The sequence below is a fragment of the Sitophilus oryzae genome, unplaced genomic scaffold (genome assembly GCF_002938485.1).
Source record: "Sitophilus oryzae breed Bouriz unplaced genomic scaffold, Soryzae_2.0 scaffold_966_pilon_pilon, whole genome shotgun sequence".
Lineage (NCBI taxonomy): Eukaryota > Metazoa > Arthropoda > Insecta > Coleoptera > Curculionidae > Sitophilus > Sitophilus oryzae.
In genome coordinates this window covers 445,458-461,446 of record NW_022147601.1, presented here as the reverse complement: position 1 = coordinate 461,446, position 15,989 = coordinate 445,458, and the positions used below count along the sequence as shown (strand labels likewise).

General features: G+C 31.1%; 1 protein-coding gene across 2 annotated transcripts; it reads right to left on the bottom strand.

Moving 5' to 3' along the window:
- Positions 1–153: 153 nt before the first annotated feature.
- LOC115891149 (aminopeptidase N-like) lies at positions 154–15,850 on the bottom strand. Of its 2 annotated transcripts, XM_030911549.1 has the most exons (17): positions 15,713–15,850; positions 12,069–12,445; positions 9,332–9,571; positions 9,049–9,279; positions 7,715–7,795; positions 7,474–7,657; positions 7,161–7,317; positions 6,992–7,076; positions 6,695–6,881; positions 6,449–6,638; positions 4,018–4,295; positions 3,772–3,956; positions 3,539–3,712; positions 3,450–3,483; positions 1,347–1,459; positions 478–556; positions 154–422 (listed from the first exon to the last, which is right to left on the bottom strand). In XM_030911549.1, exons 2-17 carry the CDS (start codon positions 12,437–12,439, stop codon positions 189–191), a joined length of 2,823 nt encoding a protein of 940 aa, XP_030767409.1. In that variant the 5' UTR covers positions 12,440–12,445; positions 15,713–15,850; the 3' UTR covers positions 154–188. The 2 variants fall into 2 exon arrangements, with proteins under 2 accessions (XP_030767409.1, XP_030767408.1); XM_030911548.1 differs by lacking the exons at positions 154–422; positions 478–556; positions 1,347–1,459 and adding exons at positions 2,167–2,415; positions 2,471–2,549 and having other exon boundaries at positions 3,337–3,483.
- Between the last annotated feature and the right edge of the window lie 139 nt (positions 15,851–15,989).

Genomic DNA, 15,989 nt, shown 5'->3' with positions numbered 1-15,989 from the left:
GACTATTGATGTTTTACATAAAAAAAATGTTAGGTTATACATATGTTAAGAAAGCGCTATGTGCTTTTAGACGATATACAGTGTGCGTAGTTATGTTACCATGATGTGACTTCATTTAGTCATGTTTTTCTGCCAAATAAATGTGTTTTTTTTTAAAAAATGTGTCTTTTATTTTCTAAAAAATTATTCTATACATAATAAACAATTATACTTAACAAAATTAAAATAAATTGAGAATTATAAGCTTCTGCTTTGGATGGTTCGTCGGGAATAATGATTTCATCGTCGGGATCCAAAGAAAAATGGTCGTACAACTCTTGTAAGTTTTCTTCTAACCATATTTCGTTGTTTTCCACTACTTCTAGTACTTGCTTAGACACAGGTTTGAACTCATCAGTACGGTTAAAAAAGAATGTCTTGATCTGTCAAAAAAGGTATTTTTTATCGAAATAATATGAAAAGGAAATTTATATTCACCTTATCCTTGTGGCTGACAGATGTCAAATGCTCGGCCAAGTCGAGACCTATGGACTTCAAGCAGTTCATGTCTTGGTACCTTTTAAAAAATAAGAAATAATAGATTAGAAGCAAGCGGTATGCAACCAGTAGCAAGTTTTTATATTCTCATAAATGCTTAAAAGTCAAATGCTAGCTTAGTACAATTTTATTCTTGACCTTATATGTCTACCATGCTTAGGGTTGAAAATAGACAGGAAAAAAATGACACTCATTAGGATTCTGTGTAATAATAGTTGCATTGATTTCCGTTGAAACAGGAAGTGACCGAAAACAATTGAATATGTCAATCAATCATAATTTATGTCATATACTAACATACCAAAGTTCGTTTTTTATCGGAAAAAATATATTATTTTATAGGAGCGAGCCACTTTTGAGAAACACCCGGTATACTGCTTATTATATAGGGTGTCCCAGAAATAAGTGCAAGTATTTTAAGAGGTGGTAGATCTCAATAAAAGAAACATATTTTCCTTTTATAGTTTTTCAAATAAGTCCAAAATAACGGAGTTATTTTCAAAAAAAAATGATTTTTGCTAAAATTTTGAGAACCGTTGTATTTTTTCTGATTTCTTCTTGTAAATTTAATCTACTACTTGTTGCTATTATCAAGAAATTATGTTTTTTAACTAAAACAAAAAAAAAAAAAAATTTTTTTCAAAAATCTGAATTTTTCAAATTTTTTTTCAAGTGAAAACCTTCTTAGGCGTGTTTCTGAGTTAAACCATGACACCCTGTATTTACCTAGGATCGCTCAAATGAAATAGAAGTCAATAAAAAACTGATATAATTGATTTTTAAGGATATAAAATGTACTATATCTGTACCTTGTTATAATTTCTTCTTGGTTTTCTGCTAAAAATTCGAAAGCCAACCTAGCACCTAAGTTACTACCTTTATATACTGCTGCAAAAACTGTAGAAGCTTGATGAGGCTTAATTTCAGAATCACTGTCTTTGGATTTGCGTTACCTATGTGTGATATCGAGAGCAGCATGTTATTTATAATACACTCTGTATATCAATTAATTTTAACGTTACCAATTATATACAGGGTGTTCGTTTTAACGAATTTAATTAAAAAAAAATTATTTTAAAATGGCCAGTTTGTTATACAGCTTGTCACTGTACAGGCTGTATATTCGTAACCTAATTTATACAGGGTGTGTAAAAACGAGGCGTGTTAGGTTTTGATATATTCTATGCTAGTTCCTTCAAAAGGAATTAATATTTTATTGATTTTTTTTGTTCAGTTTGATGTTATACTAATATGTATTCTCTTTTTTTAATATAAATACGTTTATTGTAAGGAAATATATCATATTGACTGTGTTTTTTTTATATTATATTATAGATACGGTTGTGTGTTAAATATATATTAAAGATAAAGTCTGAATATACGGGGTGTCCAAAAAAAAAATTTGTTTTGTCCATTTTAAAATAAACTGTTGGAGATTTTTAACGATATTTGAACAATGACTATTGATGTTTTACATAAAAAAATGTTAGGTTATACATATGTTAAGAAAGCGCTATGTGCTTTTAGACTATACAGTGTGCATAGATATGTTACCGTGATGTGACTTCATTTAGTCATGTTTTTCTGCCAAATAAATGTGTTTTTTTTTTAAAAATGTGTCTTTTATTTTCTAAAAAAATAATTCTATACATAATAAACAATGATACTTAACAAAATTAAAATAAATTGAGAATTATAAGCTTCTGCTTTGGATGGTTCGTCGGGAATAATGATTTCATCGTCGGGATCCAAAGAAAAATGGTCGTACAACTCTTGTAAGTTTTCTTCTAACCATATTTCGTTGTTTTCCACTACTTCTAGTACTTGCTTAGACACAGGTTTAAACTCATCAGTACGGTTAAAAAAGAATGTCTTGATCTGTCAAAAAAGGTATTTTTTATCGAAATAATGTGAAAAGGAAATTTATATTCACCTTATCCTTGTGGCTGACAGATGTCAAATGCTCGGCCAAGTCGAGACCTATGGACTTCAGGCAGTTCATGTCTTGGTACCTTTTAAAAAATAAGAAATAATAGATTAGCAGCAAGTAGCGATATGCAACCAGTAGCACGCTGAATCCTAATCTTGCCGAAGATATATTTTTTATATTCTCATAAATGCTTAAAAACCAAATGCTAGCTTAGTACAATTTTATTCTTGATCTTATATGTCTACCATGATTAGGGTTGAAAATAAACAGGAAAAAAATGACACTCATTAGGATTCTGTGTAATAATAGTTGCATTGATTTCCGTTGAAACAGGAAGTGACCGAAAACAATTGAAGTTCGTTTTTTATCAGAAAAAATATTATATTTTATAGAGGCGAGTCATTTTTGAGAAACACCCGGTATACTGCTTATTATATAGGGTGTCCCAGAGATAAGTGCAAGTATTTTAAGAGGTGGTAGATCTCGATAAAAGAAACATATTTTCCCTTTATCGTTTTTCAAATAAGTCCAAAATAACGGAGTTATTTTAAAAAAAATGATTTTTTGCTAAAATTTTGAGAACCGCTGTATTTTTTCTGGATTTTCTTTCTTGTAAATTTAATCTACTACCTCTGTTGCCATATTATCAAGAAATTATGTTTTTTAACTAAAAACTAAAAAAAATCTAAATTTTTTTTCAAAAAATTCCGAATTTTCAAATTTTTTTTTCGCGAAAAAACCTCTTAGGCGTGTTTCTGGAGTTAAACTATGACACCCTGTATTTACCTAGGATCGCTCAAATGAAATAGAAGTCAATAAAAAACTGATATAATTGATTTTTAAGGATATAAAATGTACTATATCTGTACCTTGTTATAATTTCTTCTTGGTTTTCTGCTAAAAATTCGAAAGCCAACCTAGCACCTAAGTTACTACCTTTATATACTGCTGCAAAAACTGTAGAAGCTTGATGAGGCTTAATTTCAGAATCACTGTCTAAGGTCATAGCTAAATACCTAGAAAAAATAAAGTTTTAGCCTTTTTGAATTCATCTAGATTTGAAAAAAGTACGATTTTAGTAGGTCCTCATTAGTTGAGCAACCAAAAGCATTAATTAGTTTCAGTTTTTCTGATTCTATTGTAGTTGCTTCGAAGATATTCCATAAAAAGTTCCAATTTTCTTTAGAGTCTTTAGCGTGTCTGAGTCCAAGACAATATACCAGCTCTCTAAGATTTTTGTTTGGTCTAAAACGTTTATTTTTTTTTATTTCAGTCTGGTAATTTTGATATCCCACTGTATATACCTGTTTCCATTCGTTTTAAAGTCCTCAAACATCCCCACTGCATTTTCTACACATTCGGCATGTCCGAAATGACATGCCCCTGTCAAAATATCAACCTGTTTCAAAGTGTAAGAATAATTTGAATCGTCCAACTTATTCCAAGGAACTGTACCATAGACGTTGGTTATAAGACCAGATAGAAAGTCCTGCAAAATACAATTTTATTTTAAGAATAAATTTTCAATCAAAAAAGATGGCTAAACCTACTAAAAGAGCTGATTTAAGTTTGGATCTATTATAGATTCTTCTTAAGATATAGTTGAAACCTCCAAGAGCACTGGTCCAAGGATAGTGGTCTTCTTCATTTTTCAGATATTTCGTGAAATTTAAAGCTGTGGTATAGTTTACTATGTTAGCTCTAGCAAGGGAGAACATATCGTTTAAAAGCTGAGCTCTGTTTAGCTCTGGGATTCCCGAAAAGTTTGTATCTTGCAATCCTTCAGAGATATTGGACCATGTTTCTCCATAATGAACCCTATAGTACCCTAAAATTAGAATGCAATCAATTGTAAAGAACCTAATACTCGTAAAAAACTTTTATTTTTAATTTATTTGAAGTTATTCCTCGAACTTTCAACGCGCCATCTCTCGACAAATCTATACTAATATCAAGAACAGTTAACTTACTAGGACTGCTCATTCAGCCCTTTGAATAAGAAGACTAAGGAAGGAGCATATCAAAAATCTTAGGTACACCGCGATGGGCCTCAAATATGGCCGACTTAAATTCCGGTTTATCAGTGTCGTTCTAATTTTATTTAAAAAATGTAAAACTATGATGTAGGGTAGACGTGGGGTAGACTCAATAATTTGTTGTTTTATTTTACGTTGTGAATAAATGTTGATAGTTATTAAAATTGTTATAAAAATATATAATTCTAATAAAAATAGATAAGTTATAATAAGTATTTATTAACACAAACATCCGATACGCTACTGAAGCAGGTAAGTCAAATTAACGTATCTAAATTCTTTGAGATCTAATCTTCGACAAGTAATAAATAAAAGCTAAAATGCAAGAAAAATATATAATTTAGTTAATTTAAGTGAATTTCGTAAATGATCGGTTTACTACACGTATGTATATTATATAGTCACTTACTAGCGAAAAGTTGTTCCATTATTTCACTCAATTTTTGCCGAGATCTACCGCACGCTACACAACCAACTATTTTAGAGTCTTTTTCGATAAATCGCGATAGTGTCACTGTTAATTTAAGTTCTGCCACAATTTCCATCTAGATTTACTACCTTTATACAACTATCAGTAGTAGAATAAATAATAAATAACATAAAATAAGCTCCATAAAGACTGACAAATCCACAAAATTTCAAATCAAATTCAAATGTGTCAAATGAATCGTCAAACAGAACTGTCAAGGATCCCCACCCTAGAGAGCTTTTATGGTGGCTTTTCCGCCCACCATGCATGAATACATGGATAGCATTATGCTCCTTCCTTAGTCTTCTTATTCAAAGATTCAGCCAAAAGTGTCCGCCAGGTGCATGCGAAAACTACTCGCTTTCTGACGTCATTGTAATCCTTGTCATAGTTATTAGTCCTTATCCGGCAACCAGTAATACACACACGTGCATTATTGGTTGCCGAATGCAAAACGTTCATTATTTAGTTCATTTATTTAAACACCTTATATGTATGCAGTTTAGAAAATTAACTGTATAAATCGTATTAAATACTCGGATATTGCATTTTTAAGGGCAGCAGTTCCCAGCATCCCCTTTTGCAAGCATTCTTTTTAGAGTACTTCCATATTTTACTTTAAAATAATTAATAAACAAAATCGCGGGCACTTAGTATGCACTTTGTCACAATCCACAACACAAAATGAACGTATTTATACACTCTATAGCTCTAAAAACTTTAAAGACACCTTTTTCACATTTAAAATTGACAAAATAATTAACTCAAAATTTCACAGCTGTTATTTTTATAAGTTTACCATAGGCAACTAATAATACACACTATCATGACAAGGCCACGAAGGCTTTGACAAGGACTACAATGACGTCACAACTGTCAGCTGAAGTGCGGGAAGAGGCGAACGTACGTCTTATGAGGATGAGCAATCCTATGGCCTGTGGGGTGTAGAGGTTCGATAAGGAGGGGTTTCTCGAATCTCAAATTCCAAGAGGGTGAAAACGCCCCTCAAATATTACAATATTTGTTATTTAAAAAACGGTTAGTCTTTCGGGAAAACGCTTGGACAAGCATAATTTAGTTTTTTTTACATATTTTGAAATTTTTTAAAAAATCATACAGGGTGTTCCAAAAAGTTGGGTAATTGATTAATCACGATTCTGCTTAAACTGCTTGACGTAAAAAGCTTATTTTTGGCAAACGGATTTTTCGAAAGTCAAATTCCAACGAGATGAAACTACCCCTCAAATATTACCAAGTTATATAATAATATCGCCATATTGTTTTTTCTCGTGCTGACATAAATGTGAGAAAATTTTATCCAGTTTGTATGTTAATAGAAATTTTTGCTTTGCTTTATCATCACCATTACAAATGATTAATTCGAACACGCTAGTCAACATATAAAAAAATTAATAATGGTGTGAAATAACTGAAATTCGCAGGAGTAATTGTAAGAAAATTTCTCTGCATACTAACCTGCAGCTTGAGTGTTTAAGATAATCCATTTCTCATTAATGGTAGGCACAAATATTTCAATTGTCTCGTTAGGCAACAACCATTGGCTTAAAGTTGCGTTTTCAAACTGTGTTAAATTCGTAGACAGGGTATAACTCACTGGTATGTACCATTGGTACGTTTCGTTCAAACCAGAATATAAAAACCTACCCTAAAATCGTTCTTTTTCTATAAAATATAATATTAATATAATATAGTTTAAAGTACCTTTTGTTTTATGAAAAATGTTTTGTAGCTATCTCTGCTTACTTCCAACAGTGGATAACCTGGATACACCTCCCAGTTTAGTAGTACTTCTTTTAGTACTTTATTAGTAGGTAATAGTCCTCTTTGGAAGTTCAATTGGGCACTGATCAAGTTCCATAGTCCTTGAGATTCTGTATTTTTATACGAACTATTAACAGAAAAGTATATTAAAATTTTCAAACGATATAGACCTCATAAAAATAAAGAAGAAATAGTTTAGGAGTAGGTGTATTGTTAGTTGCATATGTAGTGACTTACAATGAGGTTAGAAAGTATTCTATTCCCTGTCTAAATTTCTCATAGCCTGCTATCACTTCTTTTAGCATCCTGAACAAGCAAGCTCCTAAAATATCCAAGAACTATGATTAAATAAGAGAATTTGGCAACATTTATTTGACATACTAAATATTTTTTGTTGTCATTTTACCTTTTAAGTTTGTGATTTTATCCAACTTAGTGATAATATCTGATCTGCTTTCTGCATCTGCATTTAAAGGCGGCGAATCAATAAAAGAGTCAATTTCAAAGGCCGGATGAAGGACATTGCTCAAAAATTGCTTGTCCAGTTCCCATTCTTCAAATATCTACGGAAAATAACGGTTTTTTTCCTCTTGAAAAATTGCATAAACTAAATTGGTACTATTTTATTCTCGACCATAGGTCAGTTATGTTTAAGGTCGAAATTACACGAGCAAATTGGGAGAAATAAGTGTAATACTAGTTGCATAATTTGGACTTACTTGGTGTGTAATAAAGTATTGCAAATACGTTGCTAAACCTTTGGTGACGTAAGATATCGACCACCACTGCGGCGTTGCAACATTTCCAAACCACATTTGAGCAAATTCGTAAGCCATAAGCATTGTGATACGTTCCAGATCTAATATACTGGCATCATCTGTGTTAAATAATAAATTTTCTTCTCTATAACATAAGAAATAAGTAACACTGATGTGGTTTTGTCTTAAATATTGAATTTACCTGAATGTAATAAGTCCCCAATTTTCTTCGGCTGCTACAACAGAATGAGGAACTGCCATTAAGTCCATTTTGTCAAAATACCTTTAAAAAATTAAAAAATATATACATATAAAAGTATACAGGGTTGTTCACCACATACGACACGGAGTATTGTAGCTAAACGATTAGACTTTTACAAATTGTTAGTTTTGGGTTCGTTGAAGGACTATTAGAGCTACAATTTAAAAATATTTTTACAAGATACAAAGTGTCCCAAATAAATAAAAAATATCAAAGTTGTATTTTTTTAAACGAAACATCCTGTATATTATTACATTTTTAGTTTCTACGATTAAAATAAAGGTAAATTTGATTAAGGTTTATTACACTTAAACCTTACCGTTTTTTAAATATTTTCAATTTTGTGAAATTACAGTAAAAATTTTAAGGCTTCATTTCTCCAAGGGTATCAAAGTTTTTAATACTAAATATTTACTGAAGTTTATTTATTGATCAGTTATTGTGTTGCAATAATAAAAATTATACTACCTTATACAGAGTGTCTAAAATTTTATTTTAAATAATTACTAGCTTTAAACGGCAATAACTTGTTTAATTTAAATGGAACACCCTGTATATTTTATGAGAATCAGATGCACAATTTAATTGTCTATCAAATTGTATTATACCATTTTTTACCTATAGCGTCAAGTTTCAGTAGAAAATGCATTTTCTTGTAATTTTAAATTCATTTATCAATATACCCATGGAATACTGACATTTTAGATTATTTTTAAAGATGTACCAAATTTTTAAAGAGTACAGATACTAATATTGTCGACATAGTTATTATTTCATTAAAACAAAAACTGTTTAAATATTTGTTAAAGAGGACCAATTAATATGATTCCAGTATTCAAACTACATTAATTGACTGTTTGTGTTGATTAATAATAATTGCTCCAAAACCTAAAAAACTGAATTTTTTATGTGTATTAGACAGTGTGGTAAAAAGTAACACCTTAAAAATTATATTTAATTTTTTGACAAATGCTTATTTGTAACAACAGAGACATTCATTTTTATAACTTATTATTTTATTGATTTCTGATTCAAATCCGCATTTATTTAGAATAATTTATTCACGAACATAATTAAGTATGTAATTAATTAGTATTTGGGCAGAAATAATGGTGGTATATTTAATTAATGGTATACTATTTTATGAAGAATCTAATAGTCCTTCAACGAACCCAAAACTTAAAATTTGTAAAAATCTAATCGTTTAGCTACAATACTCCGTGTCGTATGTGGTGAACAACCCTGTATACAACAATATATTGATATATATTTACACGAAGTTAGTAAAATTGATGAGTTTTCTTATGAGAGTTGGTCCAGTCTCCAGAGCCCAAGTTCTTGACGATTCTGAACCTGATATTGAACACACCCTGTATACCCCACCGTACTCTGACACATTTTCCGCTGCAACACTGCAAGAGAAGTCGTCTTTGTGCATAAAAATCAGCGAGGTCATGTAAGACGATAATTTTCTGGTTCCTTTGAACTCGATTGTTTCTAAAGTTCTAAAAATGAGAAAAATGTTTTTTGGGCACACTGTATAATGTTTTTACTCACGGATCGTCACCGATAACGTCGGTAGTATCGATAACACTGCCCAAAGTGTTTGAGAAAACTTCGATACCCTCTGTATAGCTAACGTAAAATTGGAAATTTGTCTTGAACGTTGGTTCGTCGAAGCAGGGGAAGACTCTTCTGGCAAAGTTTGGAGAAAATTGCGATAATGCTATGTATTTTTCGGCTCCTTTACTGCCAAAACTGGTCCTGTACAGTCCGTACATGTCATTCGTGCTCAGTCTATAGATCAAAATATAAAAATTTGATTATCAGGGTTGCTGTTATGTATGGAGCTAAACCAACGGTCGATTATTAGGTAAAATATAGGAGGTACCGCAAAAAGTTAAATACAAAAGTTATAGGATTTTTCAATATCTATTAGCGAGTAATAAATTTAAGTATACAGGATCGGTCATAAAGTCGTGGCACAAAAAAGTTTCATTTTTTTAAATGGAACCCCCTGTATATTACTGCATATTTCAATTCTTCCTTCAATTCCCAGCAAAAATCGAAATACACACAATGTACATCAAACTCAAGGATACTATATAGAGATAAGGATAGTTCGATTCCTATCTTCCTGCACTGTCAGTTTTTTTACGTCATCTACTGACCGTAAAGATTTTGCAGTGACAGTTATTTTTGCATTTGACGGACGAGCGCACAGTGCGTTGGAAGATAAATTTAGCGTGACAAAAGCGTTTGGTTAGAAATAAGCCAAAAAAATGTGGACTGATAAGAATAAATAGTAGATATTCCAATTGATACAAAAATGCATGAATATTCTTTGTATTTCGATACATTTTTATCAACCAAATTTGGTCGTTTTCTGCTCAGCAAGGCAGAGATCATACGAAAACAAAATATTTACAAGTGCCAAAGCAAGTGTTTATACATTTTATTAGAAAGCCAAATAATGTTGAAGATTGCCAAAGGTATGTACTTTTCTACTGTACGTATTTTATTTGTTAAAATTCTTCGTGCCGTTGTTCTGCAGATATCAAACTTTTCACTTTTTTCAAATATTTATATATTGAATGATGTAGATCTTTTGAGCTACCAATAGTTACCAACACAGGTAATCCCAGTCACAGGGAGTTCAAGCTTAACAGGTGAATGCCCAAAAGATTCATTTCAATCGGATAGTATAAAAACAAAACAACTCCATCAAAAGGCACTGAGTTTAAAAAATTGTCTTAGATACTTACTATATATGAATTTACAATTACCGAGTGTTAAAATTAAAATTAAAATATCTATCTTATTTATTATTTTCAAAATAAAATATATTTTTAAAATAAATTATAGAGGGTGTCACAAGATTACAAATTAATTAAAAAAAAAAAAAAAACTGCTAAAGAGTTTTTGATATCATAATTTTATGTATTTGGCAATAGTTTACAATACGGTTTTGTGTGTCATGTACGAATAATATCATAGTTTTATTATCTTGTATTTATTTATTAATAAATTAAGTTGTTAATTAATAAATTTAACCATATAGTTGCTATATATTAGACCATTTGCTACGTTCTTAGATTTTAAGTCCCAAACATTGCTCTTGAGATTTTGTCCCGCTAGAATAACCATCCGCCGCACTGTGGAGCGCTGGTCAGCGCGTGACGTAGCATTCCACGGCGACTACGACAGCGGCGATTTGACGCGATCGAACAGTCCTTTAGAATATATACAGTCCTTGCATCAAACTAACCGTTTCCCAGTCACTGACTTTTGAAAATATCACTTAAACAATTTGTTTTAATTAATTTCGATATGTTCAGTTTCATTTAACGATGCCATTCTGCCGAAACTGTGATACTTAATAATATTTGACATTAGTTCTCAAGTTAGCGTTTATAGATGTATAAAATGAGATTATATCAAGTCTGGAAATTCTAAAATTTTCGTTTAACATTTTAATTCTTCAATTTATGCACATTGTGTATTACGATTATTGCTTAAAATTGAAGGAAGAATTGAAATATGCAATAATATACATAGCTAATAGGCATTTAAAACCCCATTAGAATAGTATCACAGTTTCGCCAGAATGGCATCATTAAATGAAAGTGATGTATATTATTTCGTATATTCTTCATTTTATTGATTTTATTGAAAGCACTGTTCATTAAAATGTTGTATCCTATGTTATAGGGCTTGTTTCTCTCTACAATTTCCTGTCTCACAATGTACCGTTTGTGACCAGGAAGGGTTCATAGTTTCACAGATGTCGATTTTCGAAAGAAATCAGAACGTGTATATTATTTCGTATATTCTTCATTTTATTGATTTTTTGGAAAGCACTGTTCATTAAAATGTTGTATCCTATGTTATATAATTGAAGGAAGAATTGAAATATGCAATAATATACAGGGGATTCTATTAAAAAAAAAGGAAACTTTGATGTGCCACGACTTTATGATCGATCCTGTATACATACATTTATTACTCGCCAATAGACAGTTAGAAACCCATAATTTTTATATTTAACTTTTTGCAATACCTTGTATATTTTATCTAATAATCGTCCGTTTCCATACATAACAGCGACCCTGTACAGAAAAAGAAATTCACATATACAGGGTGTTTTTTAATAAGTGCAAGTATTTCAATGAGTTAGATGGGGACAAAAATAAACATATAAGTTGAAAATATCCGAGCTATTTAACTATAATTATTAATATAATTTTATTTATTACTGAATTTGGTATATTTTGTCCCATTTTAAACCACCAACCTGCTTCTGTAATGAATATACAGGGTGACTCCATAAATATCGCCGATTTTATTCTTGGTATTCTCTATAGTTAGAACATCACTGGATGTATTGAAAAAATACTCTGTCATTTCAGTGTCGTCCAAGAAGATTTTTTCGATGGTGATAAAGTCAGGATCAGCGTGCAGTTGCAAGTCAGTGCCGTACGCGCTACTCACAGTGAGTTTTGTTTGTAAATAACCCTTAAATTGGTAGGGTTCTGTGTAGAATGTGCTTTCATTTAGGGTGAGATGTAGTTTATAGGTGGAGATTTCTAAAGATGGTAGTCTTTCTGGAGAGATTGTTTGGAAAAATATCCCAATAAAGAATAGGGCAATCAGATAAAATCTCATATTTTCCTGAAAATAATAAAAAAATGACTTAATTAAAGAGATACAATACGTGGATTATATTACTAGCAATTCATGGGCGTGCTAGAAATATTTTAAATCACATTAGGTACTTACTTATACAAAAATTTCAAAAATACCAAGTCAGTTCTCTATTTTTTAAATGCAACATAATCTTTATAAAAATCAAAAATTGGACAAGTGCGAGTCGGACTCGCGCACGAAAGGTTTCGTACCAATAAATAAACTTCAGTAAATATTTAGTATTAAAAACTTTGATACCCTTGGAGAAATGACGCCTTAAAATTTTTACTGCAATTTCACAAAATTGAAAATATTTCAAAAACGGTAAAGTTTAAGTATAATAAACCTTAATCAAATTTACCTTTATTTTAATCGTAGAAACTAAAAATGTAATAATATACAGGGTGTTCCATTTAAAAAATACAACTTTGATATTTTTTACTTATTTGGGACACTCTGTATCTTGTAAATTATTTTTAAATTGTACCTCTAATAGTCCTTCATCGAACCCAAAACTTGAAATTTGTAAAAATATAATCGTTTAGCTACAATACTCCGTGTCGTATGTGGTGAACAACCCTGTATAGGTAGCGATCTATAAAATATATTGCTGTTTTTTTAAATGCGTCTTGCAGTAAATTGATCATACTACAATATTTTTTCTGCATTAATGAAATTCCTTTCATAGACACAGATCCAGTAGACGTAATTTATATAACTTTTGTGAGGAATCTTTTTGAATTTATTTGATATTAAAATTCACAGATTATTTATAAAACCTTTAGGTTTAATTCAAAAAAATGTAAGACTTTTTTAAGCTCTACCTTATGTATGTCTGATCTATAATAAATCTTAGATTTGATTGATTATGTCTGATATCTCAAACTTTGTCTAGTGTATAATAATGTAGGTATTAATAACTGCATTGTGGATTATTAGGATTTATCAAAAATATTTATTATAAATTAAATGATTTGAGTTGGATATATCGGATTGAATAAGCATAGTACCAAGTGTCCAAGCGCTCACCTTGCATTACATCATTTAATTTCAGTAATTTTATTATTGCAAAAAGTTAAGAATATTAAAACTATAATATTCTTTGTAAAAAGTTACAAAACGTTCCCCTGCCGAACTCAGCAAGTTTCAAAAAAAACTCAGGAATTTTGAAAAAAGAAAAATTTGAACTGTTGAAAGTTTTACTGGCTGCTTGAAACAGCCGAAATTTATAATTATTTGACCGTATGATAAAATAAAAAATCGGTAAAAAAACTTTTAAGTTAAACGGTTTTATCTTATGTGCACTGAAAACTAGAAAATAATAATAACAATTAGGTATTTTGAACTTCTAGTTCAGAAATATTTTAGTACTAGGCAGAATAGCTTTTAGGCATATTAGACTAAAATAAAAACGTGGGCCCATTAACTATTGCTGTAATACTTTCTTCTATACTAAGTGTGGATTGCATCGACTTACTATAATCGAACTGGAGATTTTGACAATCAATAACCAGCCGTGGCGGCTTCACCAGCGAACGCCGATCTCATGATCTACCAAAGTATAAAGATATGCTTTGCCATAGGTAGGATTTCAGAGGGTCCCCACGTTTTTATTTAAGTCTAATATGCCTAAAAGCTATTCTGCCTAGTACTAAAATATTTCTGAACTAGAAGTTCAAAATACCTAATTGTTATTATTATTTTCTAGTTTTCAGTGCACATAAGATAAAACCGTTTAACGTTAAGTTTTTTTACCGATTTTTTATTTTCTAGTTTTTAGTATTTAACGGAAATGCCTACCGAATATTCCTCATTCTATTTAATTCATTTAGTGCATCATTATTACATGGTTTTTTACCTGATAATTTATTACAATCTGACGCTCAGGTGTTTCTGACGCTAACAACTCTCTCTGTCTGTCGCGTTCTGATGGTAGCCTAGACTCATGACGCTCAGGTGTTTCTGACGCTAACAACTCTCTTTGTCTCTCTCGTTGTGATGCCAGCCTAAACTCATGACGCTCAGGTGTTTCTGACGCTAACAACTCTCTCTGTCTGTCACGTTGTGATGCTAGCCTGGACTCATGACGCTCAGGTGTTTCTGACTCTACCAGCTGCCTTTGTCTCTCACGTTGTGCTATTAACCTGGCATCATGTTGCTCAGGTGTTTCTGTTACTAACCGTTCTCTTTGTTTCTGTAGTCGACTATAGGTTTCATTTTCACTTTCTTTCGCACGTTTCGTTCTATATTTTTCTTTCGCCTTTTCGAGCCTTCTTTTCCGTTGTGTAGCAGTTTCGTTTTTATTTTTGTTTGTTTTTTTATTTATTGTTTCCATGTTGTTCCCACGAGTAATGGACATTTTAACGGTCGACCCCCCCAGAGGTTCAGTAGAGGGGCTACGCTATAATATACAATAAGAGGCGCCCAATCTTGAGGGGAAAACGCTTGCGACATTACATTTTTAGCCACCCTAATGCCATACAGTCCTCAGCACGTTTTAACCTACTACCTTAACTTTGGTGGTAAGGCTACCGCTAACTACGTAGGTACATCTAATCACACCTATTTTTTTTTATTTGTCCTTCTAACGTCACACAATCTTGGACACAACTGTTCTGGACACGACTACTCATGCCCTCACCTAATACGCCATTTTGTAACGACGTCCATCTTGGATTTTAAATTTTGTCATAATCACAGTATTCTACTAGTGTAGCCCTTTCATTTGATACCCATATTGGGGGGGTTGTGGAAAAATATGAAATCCGCCATTTTGTACCGGCGGCCATCTTAGATTTACAATGTTATCGATATTACTATATTGTATTGTCATCGGAACTAAAGGTGTGTACCAAATTTCAGATCAATCTGACAACAGGAAGGTACTTAAATTTCAATTTCTAATTTTGACTCAAATAAACAAACAAATAAATAAATACCGTACGGGTCGAGCTAAATAAAACCGTTTAAAAAAAAACGGCGTCCAGTTGGCTAGGAAATGACGATCGATGACATTTCCCATATAAATTTACCTATAAAATGACAGCGATCTTCATTTCATATCCATTGCTGACGCCGTTTTTTTCGATCATACGGTAGTTAAAATCATTATAGTAAACTTAGATATTATAATTTATAAAAAAGGCTAATAAAATACTAAATAAAGCTGTACTGTTACCACTAATGTATACTTAATAATTTTACTTTACAACTATCAATTAATTATAAAATATTATGTTTTACTCGTTTTACCTGTTTTTAGAGGCTTCAAAAACCAAGAACCGATAATACAATACTTATTTTACAAAATGCACCAACATTCAACAGTAAAATAATGTATAGTACTGCAGAAACTTTGAACAGATTATGTTAATCTTGTTTCCTGCATTAAATTTATATAGTTTTTTTTCTTAAGTCCCTGTATTGTTATCATTAATCCTTCAAATCATGTTTCAAATTTTATCAGTAGTCTATATTGGATAAAAGAAGATATTTATTTAGAAAGGATAATTTATGATGCATTGAGACT